General features: G+C 33.0%; 1 protein-coding gene across 1 annotated transcript; it reads right to left on the bottom strand.

Annotated features, from left to right (window-relative positions):
• Positions 1–366: 366 nt before the first annotated feature.
• On the bottom strand, positions 367–2,132 carry NAC083 (NAC domain containing protein 83). Its single transcript, XM_012992345.2, has 3 exons — positions 1,551–2,132; positions 1,178–1,455; positions 367–944 (listed from the first exon to the last, which is right to left on the bottom strand). Exons 1-3 carry the CDS (start codon positions 1,732–1,734, stop codon positions 696–698), a joined length of 711 nt encoding a protein of 236 aa, XP_012847799.1. The 5' UTR covers positions 1,735–2,132; the 3' UTR covers positions 367–695.
• Between the last annotated feature and the right edge of the window lie 21,340 nt (positions 2,133–23,472).

Raw genomic sequence — 23,472 nt, 5'->3', positions numbered from 1 at the left:
ACATCTTATGATAATCTTTTCTCAAAACGTGGAGCTCGAATGGGGTAAAACGGGAACAAAGTGGAGAATATTCCACATAATCTAGAAAATTCCACTGAATTTGATACCCCAAGATGGAAGTATAAGAAAATTCATAATTGATGAGTGACTGTAATTATCCAAACATAAGTAGTTTTTTCGTAATTTGACTTCATCCGCTGCTGCAATTTACCCCTTTTACCCTTCTTTTAGACAAAAGATCAAAGTCTATGTATTAAACTAGAATTGAATGTTTGCACATGGTCGTCACCCTCTTTTTCCCTCTTTAACTTAACTTTTTCTCACAACTTTTCTTCCAATCTTATTGCTTTTGCATGCAACTTAATAGCAGAAAAATAAAATTACCTTTTTATGGTTGCGAAACAGTGAAACTGTAAAAAGATTGTGGGGACAACAGGTGGTGAATTAGTGCAAGAAAACAACACACAAATCACCTTCTAACATCACATTAAAAAAAAAAAAAAAAAAAAAACAATTTAAACTACCATTTAAATCCCCTTCTCCTCTGTTTTTTTTTCTTTTTGTTCTTTCCATTTTCTCAAGAAGTGACAGAGGTGTTCAAAGGTTATTAATCTTAAAAAAAAGGGATTGATGATTGATTGCCTGAAGAAAATCTAAATTTTAATTAGTGGATAATTTTTTTTTATCCATTTCATTTAAGGAAATTCCTTCCTTCTAAAAGTAGTGCTGCAACTGCTGCTGCTTTCTTCGTTATCATCCGATTCATTTCGGTTCGAAATCTCCGTAATCCCACTCGAACCCGAACTCGAATTCGTCAAATCAGCATCCCTCTCCTTCCCCATAAAATCGTAATAAACCCGACCCGAATTACTCGCATCCACGTCATCACCATTCTTCTTATTATTCCTCCTCTTCAATACTATTCTGCAAAGTACCCAATTCTCCTGCAATTTAACCCATTCACTCAGTACTGCAATAAATTAATACAGTCGGGACTAGAAAAATTATATTAATTCGGCGAAATATTAAATTATCGACTTAATAATTTACCACGTTCCCACCAAATTAGAACCGACAAAAATACTATTTAAACGAGGGTATTAATTTATCGAGGTGCAACTAATTTATATATTATGGATTAAAATTATGAAAAAAAAAAAAAAAAAAAATTGATTACCTGGAGGGATAAATTATTGGGTTGTATTTGTTGAGTAGTGAGGCGAAATTCATGCATAACCCAGTCAGTTCTGCAGCCCTTTGGAGGCTTCCCTCTGTAGAAAACAAGTGTCTTTTTCATCCCTACAATTATTTCTTCATTATTTTTGGAGCTCACAATTTTCTTGTCCAACCCGGTTGCCTTCCAGTAACCCGACCCGGTGGCCCGGTTCGACCGGTTCCCATTCGGGTATTTCACCTCTCTTTTACTGAAAAAATACCTCTCTTGCTCTGAATCACCTGTTGTTTACCAAATTATTATTATTATAATTGCTCAAAAAAAAAATTTGGGAAAAAAATTAATTAATTAAAAAAAAAAAAAAAAAAAAAGAAACCTGGCAAATCCCATGGATCAGAGTTGCAGACATTAACATGTGGGATAATAGAAGCAGGCAAGGGGGATGATTGGACCTTGCGCTTCAAGTATTGTACCACGAGCTCTTCATCAGTGGGGTGGAATCTGAATCCAGGTGGCAATCTCAGAGCACCGCCATTTTTCACAGGGTTGAGTTTCTCCATTTAAAAAAAAAAGAAAGAAAGAAAGAAAAAAAAAACTAAGTGGTTATGAGTTCGTGAAAGTCGTGCACTATAGTACTAGCTCTTATAATAAACCATCAGAAAAAGTGGACAAGTATATATATAGAGACACACATGTGTATGTATACATCATACATGTATGTATTTATGTATGTATTTTTGATATTGTACAAGAACAAGAAACCACTAGTACAAGAAAATTAGAAGTGAGACTTGTTTTATAGTAAATCGAGATGTTGATGAGGAAGGTAATAGGAGGAGAGGTGTGGGAATAAAATAATTGGGAAAATATGTTTTAGAGAGAGAGAGAGAGGAGCTAGAGAGAGAAACAATTGGCGTGAACTAGACTCAATCTCCTTCTTTGACGCATTTTTTTTTGCAAATGTTATTAATAAAATAATAATATTTAAATTGCTCCCCCACCCCCCACCCCACCCCCTAGTGTTTTTTTTCAAGAGCATAGGTTTTTATGGGAATAACCGTAGCTGTTAAAAAACCAATCCTCAACGCCTTATTCTCTCTCTAGAATTGTTGGACTATGTTGCTCTGTTTTTTTTGTCTTTAATTTGGTACACTAATGAATTTTATGTATGTATGTATGTTTTTTTTCCATCATAGAATTGTTTAGCAAATTCAGGTGTTGAATTACCTAATTAAGTTGAATTATTAACTAATTAAGCTTTGTACTCAAAGTTGGATTAAGATACTTAAGGTGTGAGTGAATAGAATTAGAGTTGAATTAATTAGTTGTAAGGGTCTATTGCAAAATATGAGAGTATGTTTGTCCTTATTTGTATGCGTTTCAGAATTTGGGGGCATTTAGCTAGTTATCTTAATACTTATGCACATGTAGGGGTGTAAATCGGAATAGAATTTCCGAATTCTGGGAATTCCGATATCAATATATCCAAATTTGGAAATTGTATTTTTCATTATGATTTCCAATTCTTCCGAATTTATTTAGACCGGAATTGGAATGGTACTAGAAAATCCGATTTGTGATCCGATTTTAGTTCCAAATATTTGTATGTTTTTTTCGAAATAAATAATATAATTATGGTATATTTTGTAATTCCATAATATAACTTATGTTATATTTTATATCAAAAATATAAATACCGAAGGGTCAAGTAAATTTTAAGACCTTAGAAAAATTAATTTGTATCATAAACTTAATGTTACATTTCTTCCTTATAAGAAAATCAATGTTTCAATTTGTTGTTCTTACATGTGTTTTTATTTATTGCATTTTGTCGAACTTTCTTTTGGAGTTTCTTGTATTTTTCTGCAAAATTATAAACAAAAAAATAGAAAAATATTGCGAAAATTTCCATTATATCCGAATTTGAAACAAGAGATTGTAAACTAATGTAATTTCCAAAATTTCTAAAATTCGCCCGATTCCATGGCATTCCAAAATCGGAATGAATTTTCGCATTCCGATTTTTTTGGAACGGAAATTGGAACCCATTTTTTACTTCCGAATAAAAATTTTGGATTTTTTTTGCGAAAAGCCATTTTCAATGCATTTCCTCCTATTTCTACCCTTATGTGCAGGTAAATAAAATTATGTAAATTAAAATTTTATGATGTCATAATTTACAAGATTTGGAGTACATTTTGGGATTATATTATTCGATTGGGAATTCAATTTAGAACTTGGAAGCACGAAGAGATTTTTGAGAAGTAAATTATGAACCGTTAATTTATTATTATTTTTTTATTATTATTATTTAATTATTTAGTTGGTTTTGGGACCATAGCAATTGACTATAATAACCCGATGAAAGAAAAAAGGCAAATGGGTTGCGGCTCCGTAAGGGCGAAGTCAATTGATGTCATGCTTATCGTAGCTGGACCTTTTTTTTTGATAATTAAAATATATTAATACGGGAAAGAGAAATTACAACAGTCTACGATGGGAAAGCCACCGTCGCAAAAACAAGAGACAGGTAAAATATTAAGAGGAATAAAACCGGTCCAAAAAGAAGAGAAAGCCCATGCTGCAAGATTATGTGAGGCGAAGTTGGCGTTCCTTGAGATAAACTTGAAGCGCCATTTTGGCCAAAGACCCCAGAATTTTTTGATATCCCCAATGATAGTTTTGACATTCCAGTCAATAGTTCCGTTTGGGATGTTAATGAAAGTAATCGCCTCAAGGCAGTCAGATTCGAAAATGACTTCAGGGATTTTAGCATGATGGGCAGCCATGCAGGCTTCTCGTATTGCACAAGCTTCAGCAACGAGCGCATCCAAACAGACGTGGTGCTTTGTTGAAGCGAAGATAATGGAGCCATTGTGGTTTCTGAAGATGGAGGATGATGCTGCTTCGCCATCAACAAAAGCTGCATCGGAGTTTGCTTTGAGCCATCCCATAGGAGGTTTCTCCCAATCTGGACAAGCAATAGAACCCTTCTTTATCTTCTTCATTTTTTGTGATTTGTAGTGTCCAGCTGTGCATGAGTCCACCATTTTGACGATAACCTGTTGAGGGGGGAGAGGAGAGCCATGAGAGATCTTAGTAAAAGTCATCCAAATAGTATCAAAGAGAACTGCACAGTAGATAATAAATTCATCATAGAGATCAGGAGAGGGAAGGGAGAAACAAGGTTTTTTAAAAAGCAGAGAGATCCAATCTTTGAGCGAAAGATGGCTGAAGGCCTCAATTCTGAAGTTCCATTTTGAATTAAACCAAATCTGCTTGATAAGGGGACAATGAAGAAAGAGGTGAGAGATACTATCATCCCCAGCTTGACAAAGGTGGCAGTAGGAAGAATGGATAGGGAGAAAACAGCTGAGTCTGGATTGGGTAGGAAGGATATTGTTGATGATCTTCCAGAAGAGGAGCTTGTGCCTGTTGTGAAGGTTGGCATTCCAAAGCTTTTTCCAGTTGAAAGTAGCGGAGGAAGCAGCAATATCAAACCGAGTGTTTTGGATTACTGAGAAAGCACTCTTACTGGAGAACAGCCCTGACTTGGAGGGCTTCCAGATTAGAGTTTTTGGTAAAGCCACTGGGGAGATATGGATTTTTAAGATCTCAATAACTACCTCAGAAGGAAAGAGGTAGTGAAGGAGCTCTTGATTCCATAGGAAGCTCCCTTCAAAGAAAAGGTCCTTAACAAAAAACAGATTGTGAGGGGAGAAGGAGGGAGGAGGGGAGAATTTAGGTAAAGATGGAATCCAATGATCATCCCAAATCTTTAGGGAGCAGTTGGAATCAATCAAATGGCAAGCTCCACTCTTGATGAAATTCTGAGTTTTGAAAACATCCTTCCAGAACCAAGATGCAGATTGAGGGCATTTGGAAAGGGTATGGAGATTGTGGGATCTAAGGTATTTAGAGGAGAGAAGCTGGACCCAAAGGGAGTTAGAATTTGAGGCAATATTCCAGGAGTTCTTTGAGAAAAGGGCAAGGTTGCAGTCAGCCATTCTTCTAAATCCCAGGCCTCCAACAGATTTGGGAAGGCATATAGAGTCCCAGCTTTTCAGCATCAACGAATTACCATTGCAGTTTTGACCCCACCAAAACTTTCTCATGACTGAATCAAGGTTATCACAGATCATCTTAGGGAGCAAGTAAGAAGACATGGAGTAAGATGGAAGGGCTTGAGCCACAGCTTTCACAAGGACAGTTCTACCAGCTTGAGAGAGGTTTTTGGCCCTCCAACCACAGAGCTTCTTTCCCAGCTTATCAGATAGGTCTTTGAAAGAGGAGGATTTGGATTTTTGGTTGCAAAAATGAAGACCAAGATGTTTGACATTATGGTCACATTCTTTGAAACTGAGGGTGTTGAGGATGGCAATTTTATCTTGAGGCTTGGTATTCTTGCTGAAATGAATTACAGATTTGGAGGGATTGGGAAGTTGGCTGGACCAAAGAGAGAATGTATCTAAGATATTCTTGATGCAGTTGGCATCTTCAATGGTAGCTCTGCAGAAAATGATGAGGTCATCAGCAAAGAGAAGGTGGTTGATAGGAGGGCTGGTTCTCGAGATCTTGATCCCCTTAAAATTACCCAAGCTTTCTTCCTTATTCAGAAGTCTAGAAAGGAGCTCGAGGTAAACCACAAACAAGAAAGGAGAGAGGGGATCTCCTTGTCTCACTCCTCTGGAGGGTTTGAGATTGCCAAAGGATGCGCCATTGATGAGGAAGGAAAGGTTGGAAGATGCAATGCATTCCTTGATCCAGTTAGTAAAGGTCCTGCAGAAGCCAAGAGAGTTTAAGATAGTTAAGAGCAATGGCCATTCAAGCCTGTCAAAGGCTTTAGCAAGATCAACTTTAATAGCCATAAGACCATTCATTCCCTTTTTAGTGTGTAGGTGATGCATTATTTCATGAGTAATGATGATGTTGTCTTGAATGCTTCTGCCACTCACAAAAGCCATCTGCAAGGGGGAAATAAAAGAGTCAAGATGGGCTTTAAGTTTGCAAGCAATTATTTTGGAAATAATTTTGTAAGTGACATTGCAGAGGCTTATAGGCCTGAAATGATCAACCCTCGAAGCATTTTTCTTTTTAGGAATAAGGGCGATAAAAGTGTGGTTCAAGGCTTTTAAAAGAAAACCATTTTTGAAAAAGTGTTGAACTGCAAGGATGATGGCAGTTTTAGTAGTCTTCCAGAAGTTTTTGTAGAAAATGGGAGAGAATCCATCTGGGCCAGGGCTTTTTTTAGAGGAAAAAGAGAAGAGGATACTTTTAATATATTTGTGACAGGGAATAGAGGTAAGATCAGCATTATCCTCAAGGGATATGACAGCAGGAAAAAGATCATTCAGGTTGTTGGGGTAGGGAGGGTTGTTTGGAGGGAAGTCGGTTTTGAAGAGGTTCTCATAGAAGTTCAAAAAACATGCACCAATCAGGTGCCAGTCAGTGAAAATTTCACTGTTGGTATTCTTGATAGAGACAATTCTGTTGTTTCTAGAGTGGATAATAGTGGTTAGGTGGAAATAGCTGGAATTAGCATCACCATCACTTAGCCACTTATCCTTTGACTTTTGATGCCAGAATGTCTCAAGAGTTTTCAAGTGCTCATCCAAAGAAATTTGGAGATTCTCATTAGTGGCAAGAACCTCATCCGATTGGTCCATTTTTTGATTATTCTCAATCTCCAATTTCAACAGATCAATTTTTGTATGGAGGTTTCCAAAGTGTGTGTGGTTCCAGTGCTTGAGGGCTTTCCTCACATTCTTTGTACGAGAGTGGAGTTTGAAGAGAGGGGAGCCTTGGACAGGTTGATTCCAACCAGAAAAGACAATATCAGAGCAAGAAGGGTCGGTAAGCCAAATGGCTTCAAATCTGAAAGGTTTTGGAATGTTGGTAGGGTCAATGGATGAATTAAGGAGGAGTGGAGTGTGGTCTGAAGCAATGGCAGGGAGGTGTGTGATTGTAGCATGGGGAAAAGCAGTGAGCCAGAGAGAATTTGCTACACCGCGGTCCAGTCTCTCTTGAATGTTAGCAAGGCCACCTCTTTTATTATTCCAAGTAAAGGTGTGACCATGGAAACCAAGGTCAAGAAGACCATGATTATTGAATTGGGAAGAGAGGCTGAATTTGGAGCTGGAGGCAAAAGGGGTTCCGCCATGCTTTTCCTGTTGAGAGACAACAGCATTAAAGTCCCCAATGAGGAGCCAAGGCTCATTAATGTCCAAGGCAAGATTGGAGATCGAATCCCAGAACAAATTTTTACCATCAATGGAGCAAGGACAGTAAACACCTGTGAAGAACCAGGAAGGAGAGACGGAATCAGAGAGAACAAGAGCATGAATGAAAAGGCTATTTTGAGAGAGGACATGGAGTGTGATATGATCACTCCATGCAAGGAAAAGACCTCCAGAGAGGCCAACGGGGGGGACGCAAACAGAATGAATAAGAGAGAAGGATGAAAGAGCTTTTATGATAGAGGAGGTAAAGGATGTTTTAACTTCGCAGAGAAAAAGAAGATCAGGACGAGAAGCCTTCAAGAGGGCCTTGAGGGCACGAATTGCCTTAGGTTTGGCTAACCCTTGGCAATTCCACGAGATTGTTTTCATAGCAGATTATTCCCTCGACCCCTTGGGGTCCTTAGGGTATTGGTTGTTTTTTGTCTGATCCTCAGTAACTTTTTGTGCTTGTGGGGCCTGTTCCTCAATGATCTCATCGATGACGACTGAGGATTTGAAATTCCTGAGTAGAGTGGGAGTGCCATCGGAAGATCTCATGAGAGAGAAGATCTTCCTTCTTGTATTGAGGTCACTGATCGATGATAGTGAAAAGTCCATAGTGTGTGGAGAAGATTCATGGCAAGACTGATGGTTTTGGACTGGGAAGGGTATGTTGTTTCTTGATGGTGTGTTAAGGTTTTCATTATGGGATAGGGAGAGAGTCATGATGTCTGGTATTTCTAGTTTTTGTCTCTTCCAGTGTGGGTGGTCTAGGTTTTCCCATGCAGATTTTTTGCCCAGTTCCCATGCAGTTCTTTTGCCCAGTTGAGATATATCATGGTCAAGCCTTGGGCTTAAATGGGGAAAGTTGGAGTTCTCTGGGCTATTAACGAGTGATGTGGGCAGATTTGAAATTAGGCCCAGTGTGGAAATCTCAAGAAAGGATTCTGGGCTAAGAAGAGAGGGCCCAGGAGTAATAGGGTTCATTTGATTTTTTATAGCAGGGTCGGCCTTTGTAACTTGGCCTTTTGAGGGGGAAATGGGCCCATCTTTAGCTGTGAGTGCCAGCTCATTAGCTTTTGGAATAGGCACGTGGGGGGAGATTTGCTTTTTGTTTTCAATCAATGGTATCTCCCGCATTAATGGCAGAGATTTATTAGCAAAGAGAATAACATGTTTTAAGGAGGAAGGTTCTGAATTTATACTCCCAAAGGTGTCAGTAGGTAAGCTTTGGTGTGAAGAGTCAACTGCTGACACATAGGTTTGTGATAGGTCGAGAATAGACTTTGATAATGACCTTTGTAGGGTTGGGTTTAGGGTTTCTGGTTGTGCCCTAGAGGTTTCGTCGGAGAGTTTAGGTGGCTCCGGAGGAGTTGGTATGGGTTTGGGATTTGGGTTTTTCAAGGTTTTAGAAGGGTGGAAATGGGGGTTTTTTATAAGGGGATTTTCAGCTTTTAGCCATGGTCCAAATCCACACACAATTTCATTTTCCAAATCCAAATCAGTGAGAACAGAACAAGAAGAGGCCTTATGTCCCAACACACCACAGAAAAAACAAAATTCTGCAAGTCGTTCATACCTGATCTCAAGGAGGAGGGGAGCATCTTTTTGGCGAGGGAAGACAAGGTTGTCTGGTAATGGTTGATTGAGGTCCATCTCCACTTGGATCCGAAGGGATTTCTTCCATTTGTGAGAGGGAAGGTGAAGGTCCGCATGTAGAAACTTGCCAATCCTATTCCCAATATCTGTGGCAGTTTGATGGTTAATGTGGCACACTGGGAGGTTGAAGATGTGGATCCAGAAGGCAGTTTTGTGGAGATTTATTTCTGAAAGAGCTTTGTCGGGGGGCCAATGTTGGGTAACCACTTGAGAGTCTCTGAATGTCCATGAAAGCCTAAGGACTTTTTTTGCATCATCACAGTTTTCAAAAATGAAAGCCATGATATTTTGGTCAATTAGGTTGGTGGAGACTCGGTTTTTAGGGTTCCATGCTTTGAGGAGAGAAGTTTTAAAGGATGGCATATTGGTAGATTTTGTAGAATGGAGCCTAGCTAGAATGGTGAATTCATTGCAGGGTGGAAGAATGGGTGTGTCGTTGGCAACTGAGAGAATGGGGTTATCATTTATGTCTGATGATTGGGCCATAAATGAAGGAGGGTGGATAGAGAGCAGAAGAAAGAGGGGGAGTAAAGGAAGAGAGAGAGGAAAAAAATGGAGGAGAAAAGACGAAAAAGAAAGGAAGAAGAAGAGAAGAAAGCTTCCAAGCACAGTGGAAATTCCTACCAGGAGGAGGCTCTACACACACCAGGAGAGAGCAGCAGAAGCTAAATTCAATGTGTGTTATCTACCAACCCATCGTAGCTGGACCTCATCGCCTTTTAATGTGGCGCAACTGAAACTACTAAAGTACCCCTGACTACTGACTGCTATTACAGTTGATTGAGCCTTTATGGCTTGTACTTGCCACACGTACCACCTCACGGAATGGGAATTTTTATTTTGTAATCGATTTTGGGGAACATTATGTAATATATGGTTTTTTTTTTTCTTCTCCCTTAGAGTGCGTTTGGATGGAGGAATTTGGAGGAGGAATTGATTTGAGGAAGGGATTTGAAATGATTTCAATTTTGGAGTCATTTGAAATTCACCACTATTGCTCCAAAAACAACTAAAAAGGAGTGGTGGGGATTTGAAATTCATCTCCAAATCCCTCAATCCAAACAAGGCCAAGGGATTTGTTATTATGGATTTGAAATCCATCCTCCAAATCCCTCCATCCAAATGCACCCTTAGACTATTTCAAAACTATTAATAATAGTCATTTTTGTTGTAAATAATAAAAAAAAAATCTACAAGATAATAATCGTCATCAGACATTGTATTGGGGTAGCTATTGTATTTTGTTATTCAAAATATGAAGTTCGGTTCGAGTTCGATTTTAATTATAAAAAAGAAGATATGTATAAAAACTAAATTGGTGGCGCTCGATCCGCATTCAACTAAATCATTTTAAACATGACTGGATTGCTAACAATACCAAGTTCAAATACAAAACTTAAAGTTCATTACTAAAATTTTAATCAAACTTTAATGGGTAAATTACAAATATCCCTAAGGTATTGTTAAATTACAAAAACCCCCCTCTTGTTTGGATAATTACATATACCCCCTCAACTATGATTTTTTCTTACACCTCCACCCTTATTGTGCCAAATTCAATATAATCATCTAGATTCTGTGTAATGTGCTCTAGTTTGTATTCGTTTTGTGTAAAAATACAGTTTCCGATGCACTACAAACTGATATACACAAGCTAAAAATCACATATTAATTATTATGATCATCTTACTTCATAATGTAGAGTTTGAATGGTATAAAACGAGTACAAAAGTGATAATATTTCATATAATCTCGAATATTCCACTAAATTTGAAGAGCTGAGGGGGTGGTTGTAATTATCCAAACAAGAAGAGTGTTTTTGTAATTTGACCATACCTCAGGGGGTGTTTGTAATTTACCCAACTTTAATTTATAATCATACGGTATATTTGATTTAGCTCGATTTGTTTACACCTAATAAGAAAGAGAAAAAAAAAAGGTTTGAAACTTTAAAGATCCACAGTCACTAATAAAACGTACACTAGATTTTGGGATCGAAACCAATTCCATTTGTAAATGATTTTTGATAGCTTATTAAACATGCATAATATGTTACAAAGTCTTTCGCCATAAAAGTTTAATCAAAGCCTACACAATATACTCCAATTAAAGGTTTTCTCTAGAGGTGTGAAATACCAAATCAAAATATTATTTTTTTCCATTGTTGAACTTAATTTCAAATGAACAAAGTGCAAAAATTAACTCACATAATTACTTGGACTGAATTAATTACTTGAAAACTAAAAATATAAAGAGTGGTGCTATTTTCAAGTCCAAAGTAACTCAATTTATCATAAAAAAATATATAAAATATCATAAATACCCTTGAATTTCTAATCGACCACCCTAATCCTCATGAGTTCTAAATTATTTCTAGTTTTTTTTTTTTTTTTTTTTTTTTTTTGCGATGAAGTAGTTATTACAAGATATTTAGACTTTCATATCAGATGAAGTGCACATTATGTAATTTTTATTTTAGGAAACGAAACTATATTAAGCCAAACTAGTCAATTCTCGTGGAAGTTTCGGACTTTTCATACAATCATAAAGTTCAGGACCTTTCATACAAGCACTCATAATTGACCTTCGGAAATGTTTTTTCTCTAACAAAGGTATTGTTCAGTTAAGGTGGAGAGGGTGGGATTTTGTGATAAAGATTCAAGTGAAAAATGATGGATTTTTTTTTATATATTTAATTAGTTTAGTGGTGGACGGTTTATAAATTTGTACAAAATATAGGTGAATGAAGAAGAAATGGGTAAAATTAAAAATATATTTAACTTAATGGTGAAATAGGCGGCAGTTATATGCAAACCCATTTTTTTATTAGTTTAAGACCTCCAACATAAAAATACTTATTTACCCTTAATGAAATTTAAAATCAAATAAAAAACACAAAGCATTAAAAAATAAAAATAAAATTATTTTCTTTGTGCAAGACCAAATAACATACATAAATCCATAAACCTCTCTTCCTTATTTCACGACTTAAAACTCTCCTCCTTCTTCCCCTTCTTCTTCACAAACCCACCAAGAAATCCTACACATCAAAATTATCAAATACATACCAAACATTCACGATGGAACCAGAAAACAATGATATGGTGGTTTACGAGGGTGGAGAACACAATGAAATATGTTTTAACCGTTTATTTTTGCTTTTGGGTCGTTTTTTTTTGTTGGGAAAAAAATTCGACGATACAAAAAATCGGTATGCAAATACCGATTTTTGTTACTAAAGTTGGTAACCACATTCCGATTATTTTAATAAAAACCGATACTTAAAAACCGATTTTTGTATTAAAAATCGGCATGACAACACCGATTTGTTTTTGTATTATCGGTATTGTCATGCCGACTTGTACCACAAAATTCGGTTTTTAAATACCGATTTTATTATCTGTGTTTTCTTAAGACCGGTTTCTCATACTTTCGTGCATCAACCTAGGGGATTGATGGAGGATTATTCAAATGAATTATCTAACGAATAAATATTTGAGATACGGAAAGCTCTACTCGATTGGGTTAAAGGAGTGGTAGACGCCACCGAATGGTGATAAACATTTTCGTTTCAAATATTTAAAAAATATCAATTAACCAAATATATAATGTATTATTTAGAAAAAAATTCAAAAAATATCGGTATTCGAAAACCGATTTTGTACTCAATAATCGACATTAGAACGCCGATTTTGACTTGTAAAGTCGACGTTGTGTCGCCGATTTGGTTAACAAAAATCGGTATTATAACGCCGATTTTCGTGTACAAAATCGGTCTGGATAAACCGATTTGGGAAACCAACGAAAAAAAATAAAAAAACCAATTTCAATCTCAATTTTTTTTCCAAAATCGGCCAAATCATGCAACCCAACAAAAAATAAGCATAGATTAATATTCATTCATACATATTTAGCATAGATTAATATTTGGCAGTCGTAATATTTCTTTTTTGTTTTTTTTTTTTTTGATTTTTGGTCTTGAACAAATTAAAAATAAGATTTATTTGTATTTGAGTATTATTTGTGGATAAGGGTATATTTGTCATCTTTGGTCTTGATGTAATAAAATTAGATTAATTTAGGGGTTTGAACTAATAAACTCATTTATGTGGTTTTGTACTAATAAAAAAATGGGCTTGCATATAACGATCGCCGGTGAAATAAGATATTTTGAGGATGGAAATAGCACGTCGCAAAACAAATCACACATAAAAAAAAAAAAGTTGTGAGTCACTTTCCTCACTTAGTTTTTCCATTTGTAGGTCTTTTACTATGATTAGTAAAAATATTTGCTTGAATTTGTTCATAAAGAGATCCATATAAAAATTTCCTTTACCAATAAGTTCACACATGGTCCATATTTTTGTAAATGACTAATATAACTCCTCATACTTTAATATGCTCCAATTTCATCCTTAACTTAATTTGACCTCTATTTGACCCTAAATTTCACAAATTATTCAATTTTGACCCAAAATTTGTTTTTTTCAAAAAAAAAAATTCCCGCCGAATTCCGGCGTTAACTTTTCAAAATTTTTTTTCTTCTGGATTATTTCGCCGGTTTCTGGCGTTAACTTTTTTGATTTTTTTTTTCTTTTCTTTCTTTCTGTAACTTTTTTTTTCGTTTAAACAACAATAGTGATTAGCTAAACTACAGTTTAACACATTAATATTGCTATATTAATCTCTAACACAGTAATATTAACACAACAAAACTCATTATTTTTGTGTAATAGAGTAATATTACTATGTCGACCGTTCAACAAATGTAAACAAAATAAAAAGCCAAAAGAATTAATATTACTGTGAGTGACAGTAATATTACTATAACAACAGTAATATTACAATAATAGACAGTAATATTATTACATTACTCCGTGAATAACTCAAACAAACAAATAAATCCAAACAAAATAATAATATTAATGTGGTTGACTGCAACATTACTATAACAACAGTAATATTACCGTCAACCACAGTAATATTATTGTGTTTATAGTAATATTACAATAATAGACAGTAATATTATTACGTTACTCCGCGATTAACTCGAACAAAACAAAAAACCCAAAAAAATAATAATATTGATGTTGTTGACAATAATATTATTGTGTTTACAGTTATTTTACTGTCAACGACATTAATATAATTACGTTGACTTGTAAACAAATCAAACAAAATAATAAAAAATGACAAAAAATAAAAAATAATAATATTACGTTAATTTATTGTCAACGGCAGAACAATTACATAAATGTATTGTCAACGGCAATACAATTACGTTAATTAACTGTCATTGACAGTATAATTACGTTAATTTACTGTCAGTGACAGCACAATTACGGTCAACGTTTAACGGCTTACGTAAAAAAAAACACACACACAAAAAACACACACAAAAAAAAAACTTACAAAAACACTAAAAAAAGTCAACGCCGCCGGTCAACGCCGGAAACCGGCGAAAAAATCCGGAAGAAAAGAAAAAAGAAAAAAGAAAAAAAAGGTCAACGCTGGAAACCGGCGAAAAAATTCGAAAGAAAGAGAGAAAAAAAATTGAAAAGTCAATGCCGGAATCCGGCGACAAAAATATTTTTTTTTTTGAAAAAAAAAATTTGAATGAAAATGTTTTGGGTCAAATTGAATAATTTGTGAAGTTTGAGGTCAAATTGAGATTAAATTAAGTTAAGGATGAAATTGGAGCATATTAAAGTATGCTAAAAAAAAAAGTCGAAATTGAATTTTTGTGGTCAAAATTGGATTTTTGTGGACAAAATTGATTAAATTAGGGTTACAATTAAGAATTTTGTATAAATGGTTGAGGATAATATTGGCATATAGATGAATGTTTCCTTTATTTATAATAAATATTAAAGGGATAAGCTTATTGGTGTAAGAGATATAACCCCTAAACCTATAATAATAAAGATGTTTGGTTGGAGATTTTATGCACAAAAACCTCTTTATTCTATATAAGAAAATAGCTAAAGGTTCCCTAAGGGAAAAAAAATAGCTAAAGGGAAATTATTGTAGAAAATTAATATTAATGTGGAAAACTAATAATACTGTGAAAATTATTATTACTGTGGAAAATTATTAATGTTATTGCCTGAAAAATAAAGTTGTAAAAAAAAACTAATGTTAATGTGAAAAAAATATTAATGTCACTACGATATAATTGTAAAAGAAATTAAAGTTACTGTCAAAGACTCAAAATTAATAGTACTTTGGAAACTAATATTACTATTAAAAATTAAGATTTACATGAGAAATATATAAATAAAGTTAATGTTACTATGAAAACAAAATTAATTTTACTGCGGCGTGGAATAACATAACTTAGTTGATAATACATAATTAAATATAACAAACCATTTCATATTTAATTAGTCGCTTAAATATAAAATACCAATATATGTCAATTTTATAAAAAGAAAAATCATATTTTTTGCTTCACAATTGTTTTTTTTCTTTTTTCTAACATACATTTTTGAAAGTTGTAGCTAAATTTGTTTAAAGTGTGCACGGCATGTGCATATAACCAACTAATAACATTTCTTCTTTCATTAAACTATATATATATATATATATATATATATATATATATATATATATATATATATATATATATATATATATATATATATATATATATAACTTTTTCGTACAGATTAATAATTGGAAAACGCAAATGCTTTTCTAGGAGGGGTCCTTGAAATTGACAATGGGTTTGAGATTCTTCACAAGAATGGTCTTCCCATTTATTTTCTTATCTCTTTAAAATAGGTGCAAGTGGAAGAACACTTGTTCTCTTGGATTTTGCCCTCCCTTCTCTCTCTACACACATATATATAATGAATCCATTGGGGACAAGCTAAATTCTATTTATTCAGCGAAATATTAATTTAATAATACAATTTTTAACCTCAAATTGGGAAAAAAATATATTAATTGAACGAGGTTTATATATATATATATATATATATATATATATATATATATATATATATATATATATATATATATATATATATATATATATATATATATATATATATATATATATATATATATATATATATATTCATGAGTCATATATGCAGTTATGTATGTACAGTGACAATCTAGTGAAAATTGTTTCACTTTAGTATTCTATGTGTGCAATTAATTACCAATACTAATTATTTATCAATAAATTTTTTTTTTTTTAAACATAGTTTGCTAATGTTTGTACAATTGTGAAAATAATGTAGAGATATGGTTTGAGTCATGATTTTAATGATGAAGGATAACATAATTTCTATTAGGCATAAGTAGAAAGGGATGAAAAAATGGTAAAACTTGAAGCTAATGTTTTTGACCTATGGCTTAGACATCTCCATCCAACAAGGAGACGAATATATAAATTCCACTTCATTAATTACAAAATCAAACCCAATTAAAAAAACAATGTTTTTCACCTTTGAAATATCTTTCTCAATACCTTAAATAATGGATAACTATTGTTAGCCAAATAAACCGAGCTAGGGCGATAACTTTTCCTGCCAAGGATTGAGCTTCTTTGTGGAGCGAGGATGAGTCATATCTAGCACCGTTTTTACTTTATCTTGATTTACCTCGATTCTTTGTTTCATCATATTTTCCAGCCCGAATTCCGAAGGCGCATTTTTCTGGGTTCAGCTTCATACAAAAATGGCACAACGTGGCAAATGTTTATGCGAGATCTTTCAAGTGTGTTTGACTGTTTTTTGCTCTTAACCAGTATACCGAAATATTATTAATAAATAAAATTTTATTTTAATAGTTAATTAATTCTACATAAAAAAGTGATGATAGTAGCTAAGTAATTATTAATAGTTAAATTTAGTTGTAATTTTTAGGTAGGTCAAAATAGTTGTGATGGTTTTATTAATGATGATATAATTTACATTAAGATGTTTTATGTTATAATTTTATTTAAGAAGTATTTTATATTAGGTAAGTTCAGAACATATATTTAGAATACTTATATTTTAAATACTAATTTTAAGAATTTTAAACATGTATATGCTATGAATTGTTATGAAAAAAATGATATTTAATTTTAACACAAATAGTAAATAATGTAAATTGGTAATTATCATTACCAATCTGTCCGTACATAATTTTGGTATACCGATTTTTTTGGTACGGCAATGGTAATGAATTTCATATTACCAAAGCTTCGGTAATGATAGTGATTCTTTTGTAATCCTGAATTTAAAGTTAAGCTCGACTTTCAATTTACATTTTTTTTATTGTAATTTATGATTTGAAAAAAATTGAAAATTTTGGTGTGGACTTGGACCCGCCCCGGACCCGATCTGAACCCTATCCGCTAGGACCTGGCAAACCCCCGCGGGTCAGTTTCGGACCCCCTTAAACTTGGAACCGGACCCGGTCTGACCCGTCCCATAACCGTGTCTAATGTACTTTTTTTTTTTTTTATGATAAGTTGTGTCTAATGTACTTGCAATTATGAAATTATGGATTGGGGGTAGGGGGTGGGTGGGGGAATAAAGTTATGGGTCCCGAGTTGCCTCCAAAACGACGGGCACCCACGTCGTTTTGTAGAATAAGTGACAAATTAGCCAACTTCAATTGATGGCCCCCCAATTTCAATTTCAAGATTTCCCCAAATCTTTCATATCTCACTATTTTGGATCTAAAAGCAAACCTTTTGTCTAAACCATCCCTACTCATCTCATGTGAAATTACTTCCATGCCCCCAAGCTCAAACCTTTTTTGCTTAACGTGATGGTCCTTTTTTCTTTTTCTTTTTTAATTTTCTTTAATTCCATGATTTATTTTATTTTATTTATTGCATTATGTTATATCCATATCCACTACTTGAAATACTATAAGTAATTGAGTTTAAATGCTATTTAATAGCTAATAATGTTTCTTCAAGAGTCAATTTATAAGGTTAACTAATTAAATTAAATTAATGCACATATATATAGGCACAAAACAACATGATTATATGGAGAAAAAAAAAACATTATTTGTGTTAAAGCTATTACTAGCCTCAACTTAATTACGATTGAAGAGATTCGCAAATTTTGGTACAAACGGCCGAAACGAAAGTCTAAATTTTCTCCTAAAAACTCGAATTTTGCAGCTTATCATCTAGCTAAATGATGTTTTGATAATTTTAATTTAGCCAAAATGGGCCATCGATTGACTCCTTGATTATTTCTTAATATAATTCATTTTCTTATAAAAAAAGAAAAAAAATACATTTTAAATGATGATTTATTAAAAAAAAAACATGCATAAAGTATCAATGATGTCAGAAAATAGCCCATGTAGTTAAAATAAAAGAATAAATGATGTCAGCAAAAGATAAGAACTCTTGATGCTCATCTTTTTTTCCAAGGAAACTTACTTGATAAGCAACATTATGTTTAAATATTTATGAACAAATAAAATTCCATTACCAAATAAGTGATTACCAGCATTTTATTCTTAAACTGAAGTAGCAGTTGAAAGACAAACTGGAAAAGGTAGCTAAAGTACTAGACAAATAAAAATTATTAAAACTTTGCAAGGGGTCAAGTTAATTATTGGTTACGCATACCATGTCGTCATCATTTTTTGTGGGCACACGATTTTTTTGTGGGCACCAAGTTCAGATCCGTTATCGTAACAGGGCATTGAGTCACCGTAATTTATATTTTTCCATCAAATATTTGTCGGGCTACGAAATGCAGGCCTTGGGGCGAGGGATTTTGTCTTTTGCTGCAATAATTTCATTTTTCTTAAATTTAAATATTCTATAATTAATGAATCAAATGCATCTTGCTGTTGGTTTGTCATTAAGTTTTTTATTTATCACTGCATAAAATAATATTTAAAAAATGACAACATCTATTATCACGAAAATACTACTTTTTACTTTTTTTTTTCCAAGACAATGTCATTATATTTATTATCTCAAAATATAGTATTAGGGCATCAATTAAATTTAAAATTACATCCGAACGTGCCCACATGGATATGTATATTATTATATTACATGATTTTATTTTTTCCTTTTCTTTTTTTGTAGTTTATCACTTAAAAAAAGACCATTTTTTTCCAGAAATGAAAAATTAAGTTCCAATTCCATTACCAAAAGAAAAAAATCAAAAAACATGAGAAATAGAGTTTTAGAGATTCGAACGAAAAAAAACTTGTTACTAAATCAAATATTTTCTCGGATATGTAAAACTTCAACTTTTTGGTCACCCGTCGTAAGGGCATCTCCTGTCAATGGGGGGCGGCTCCCCCGGGGCTCCCCCGACCCCGACCCCGACCCCAACCCATTTTTCGTCCAGCCGACCAATTTCTTTCTTCTAATTTTTTCCAAAACCACTCTCACCATATAATAATAATAATAATAATAATAATAATAATAATAATAATAATAATAATAATAATAATAATAATAATAATAATAATAATAATAATAATAATAATAATAATAATAATAATAATAATAATAATAATCTTTTCTTATTTTTTGGGCCAATTTTTTTATTACATTATTGAAAATTACAGAGGGGCCTCATTAAAAACCTTGTTGGCTAAAAACAAAGAAAAGAGTATCGCGTACATAGAAAAAAATTACACAAGCCTTGTAATAAGTATATTTAAGTGTTTAATTATAAATTTATGTAATAGTTTTATTTAAGTGTTTACCTATAAATTTGAGTATTTGATTTTCTAAATTATGTTGTGCTATTATTAAGTTATTATTATATTTTCATTTTTAACTATGCTTTGTAATATAATAACACGTAATGGTAATATAATTAATAGAATATTTACAATAAAATTACTATTTTAAATTAAAAAGATCGAATTAGAGAAAAAAACGAGAAAACTAAAGTAAAATAAAAGAAATTAATAATGAAATGAAAATAAATAAAGAAAAAAGAAAGTAACAAAAAAGGGAAAAAAAAAAGAAAGAATTAAAATAAATTAAAATAAATAAAGAAAATATACAAAGAAACAAAATAAAAAAATAAAAAAATAAAAAAAGAAAATACTAATGTGGAAAGAAAAGAAAAAAAAAGAAAAAAAAAAGGAAGAAAAGCCTCATACTGCATACGTGAAAGACCGTGAGGCTTAGGAGAGTGAGAGCCCAGGGCTCAAATAATCCCCCAGCCACCCCAGCCCCCACCCCTACTCATTAAACACCTCAGCCCCCCTCCACCCCACCCCTCCCCCAACACATGCATAGGAGATGCCTTAATACAAGATACATTATAATATTGATATTATAAATGCAATTTCTGAAAAGAAAAAAAAAATTGTAAATATTAAACGAAAAAAAAAAATCGGATTTTTAAATTCATAATGTAATATGTATATCACCGCGTCCCACAAAAGATCCAGAAAGAACTTTCGAGGAAAAAAAATTGTTCTAATTAAATTGATTTTTTTTTTTCTATAGAAATCAAAGGAATTCAGAATTTTCGTTCGAATTCTATCGCTGATTATATTGATCTAAAATAAGAATAGTAGTTGTAGAGACTATTAGTACAAATCAACTAAATGTAATGATAATTTTGGTGGAAAATATAAGGGAGATTCCCACAAACCACAAGCAAGCCAAGAAAATAGACTAAAAAGCCCAATTGTGTGTGGCATGGGAAAAAAAGAAGAAAATAAAAAGTACTAGTGTTTGTTAGTGCAAATTGCGGCTGTGGGTTTTCCTTTTTCCCAAGATGTCATATTTTGTATGTCTGAATTCTTACAAGTTGTTGGTTCTAAGGGGTCAAAGGCGTTTGCGTGTGGGTGTTGAACAAGATTTTAAGGAGAACAAGTAAATAAAGAAACGTCAATGCCATTCAATTATTAATTGTTTTCTTTTCACATGCTAATTATATAACTTTTTCAAACCCTAAAGTCACATTACATATTTCTTCTTTTTTACTGCTAACACTAGTAGAAAATTTGCTTATTACTACGAATTTATTTGCTACGGTAAAAAATAGTAATAAAAGGTACTTTTTACTTCGGAACAATTTTGAACTCGTAGTAAATATTAGGATTTACCGTAGCAAAAAAATATTTGGTACGGCTATTTATCGTAGCAAAGCTTTTGTCATGCCCGTATATGCTACGGGCAAAATTCGTAACAAATGCGTAGCAAAAACCTTTTTAATACGAATTTGATACCTTTTGTAACGGTTAATGATCATAGTAAAAAGCCATTTTTTTACCAGTGTAAGATACAACGCTAGTACATGGTAGACATGTTCGCGGTATGCATGGGTCCCTCTAATTTTCGGGTTCGGGATTGTTCTAAATTGACGTATAACATTTCCAACCTATCGATTCTATAGTAAATTTTTTTTTAATATTTTTTTTTATATTTTTTTCAAATGTTGAAATAATTTGAAAAGAATTGCAGAAAGCCGTCAGGTTACAGGGTTCGGTCGAATTTTTTATCTTGGCCGTTGGTCTTTGTCTTAAAAACAATGAGGACAAATGTTTTTTTTTTTCCCGAGTAGGAAACCCAATACTTAATTTTTGGGTTGAACCGTGGGTTATATGTTTCTTGAAGCGGGCCTTAAAATATCGTTTAGGATATTACAAATCATGGCCCATTGGCCATTGACCAAATTAACCGGTCCGTTGACAAAAAACGGGGTTCGGCCTGTGTCCGATTTGACCGGGTGAACTTGTCTACAACTATGGAAAAGTAAGAATGTTACCAATATTCCCAAGTTGTTAAGAATGTACGTATATCGTGTTTTCTTAATAAGTTTAAAGAGTATGTATCATACAATTACGTATAAGTTAGTATTGTTAAAAGGGCATAAACTACTTAGGCGGTGTTTGTAAAAGTTTTTAAAAATAGATCATGAGTTTTTTTTTCTTTTCACATAATCTGTTTTAGGTGTTTACAAAATTGACTTTTGCTTTTGCTTCTCTTAAAATAAGCTGTTTTGAACTATAATTTTAAAAGCACTCATGTACCTGCTTTTTCTAATTTAGTTTATTTTCCAACTAATTTCAAACGCCCCCAATTTTTAAAAACTGGACACTTAATTCCAACTTAACTTACAATAAGCTTTTACAAACACCACCTTAATATAATAGAACTTATGCATATTGAGAAATAGTGTGACAGTGGAACATGCATTTAGTAAATATAGACATTAATAATTTGTATACATTTCTTATCAACATTAACTTTAGGGATAATAAAATAATTCACTTTCTTTTGAAAAAAATGAAATAGTTCACTTTCAATCCCGTATTATCAGGATCACAAAAAACACTTTAATAGTAACAAATAACGTTCTTTGCATGTTTCAAATCCAAAGCTTTGACATTATTTTTTTAAATGTATTTATTTATGAAATGATAATTTTTATCGTACTTTTATTGTATTTTTCTTAGGAATAGCCATGAGACAGGTAGGGGCGCAACCAGGATTAAAAAGTGGGGGGGGCAAACAAAAATTTCGGGGTTCGGGGCAGCGCCCCGAAAAAAAATTTAGGTTTACAAGACATTGAAAAAATAGGTTTATACATATCTATAATATGATATATATCTATAATTTATATAAAATTATGGAGAATAAACAAAAAATTAAGGGTTAAGACACATATTTACAAAATGTTTGGGGGGGCCAAAAGTAATATTCAAAAAATATTAGGTCAAAATAGCTAAAATTTTTTTTTTTTTTTTCTTGGGGGGTCAACTGCCCCCCCTGCCCCTTAGTGGTACCGCCACTGGAGACAGGTACAACGGATGGCCATGGAGCATGTACATGGCGAATTGGGAAAAACTGCATCCGCCCCGTTTGTAAAATCACCCACCGGTTCACTACCTATTATGAATGTCATTTTTCATACCCGTTCCCACCCCATATAAAATCCACAGGCACCCGCCCCGTACTCATAAAAAAATAATATATTTTCTTTATATTTATAATTTATTTAACTAAAATATCTCTAAAAATTAATATCTATAATATAAAACTATATGAAAAAAAAAATTAATAAAAAAATAAAAAAAGAAAAGAAACACAGAAGCGGGTTCAATATTGGGTGGGTGCAGGCGCATATACTCAAAATTCGTACCTACACCATACTCGCTACGGGTGAAATTTTCAAAATCTATACCTGCCCATTGGTTAAGGGGCGAGGCGGGGCTGGGCTGGGTGGGTACCCGGTAAAGCGATTAAATTGTCATTAACCCTATTTTTTTTTCCTCCACTCCTTTATGTATTAAATAATGAGATTTTTTTATTATATTTTTATTAATAGATGGGAAATTCCTTAATTTTTTTAGTTTTAAATGATTATCTATGCCCCTTCTAAAAAATATTATATTATTTTTACTTCACACTTTTAACAAAATATTTTATTATTTTTAGTTCACCCTTTAATAAATATTATTTTA

The sequence above is a fragment of the Erythranthe guttata genome, chromosome 11 (genome assembly GCF_056151865.1).
Source record: "Erythranthe guttata isolate IM_541 chromosome 11, IM_541, whole genome shotgun sequence".
Taxonomy (NCBI): Eukaryota; Viridiplantae; Streptophyta; class Magnoliopsida; order Lamiales; family Phrymaceae; genus Erythranthe; species Erythranthe guttata.
Note: the sequence above shows the minus strand (reverse complement) of the source record. Positions and strands in the feature narration are given on the sequence as shown.

Excerpts from the sequence above, each read along its gene's own strand:
- NAC083 (XM_012992345.2), bottom strand. The coding sequence starts at position 1,734 with ATGGAGAAACTCAACCCTGTGAAAAATGGCGGTGCTCTGAGATTGCCA. Across the intron at positions 1,456-1,550 it reads TGATCCATGGGATTTGCCAG|GTGATTCAGAGCAAGAGAGG; the intron begins GTTTCTTTTTTT and ends GGTAAACAACAG. Across the intron at positions 945-1,177 it reads CCAATAATTTATCCCTCCAG|GAGAATTGGGTACTTTGCAG; the intron begins GTAATCAATTTT and ends GTTAAATTGCAG.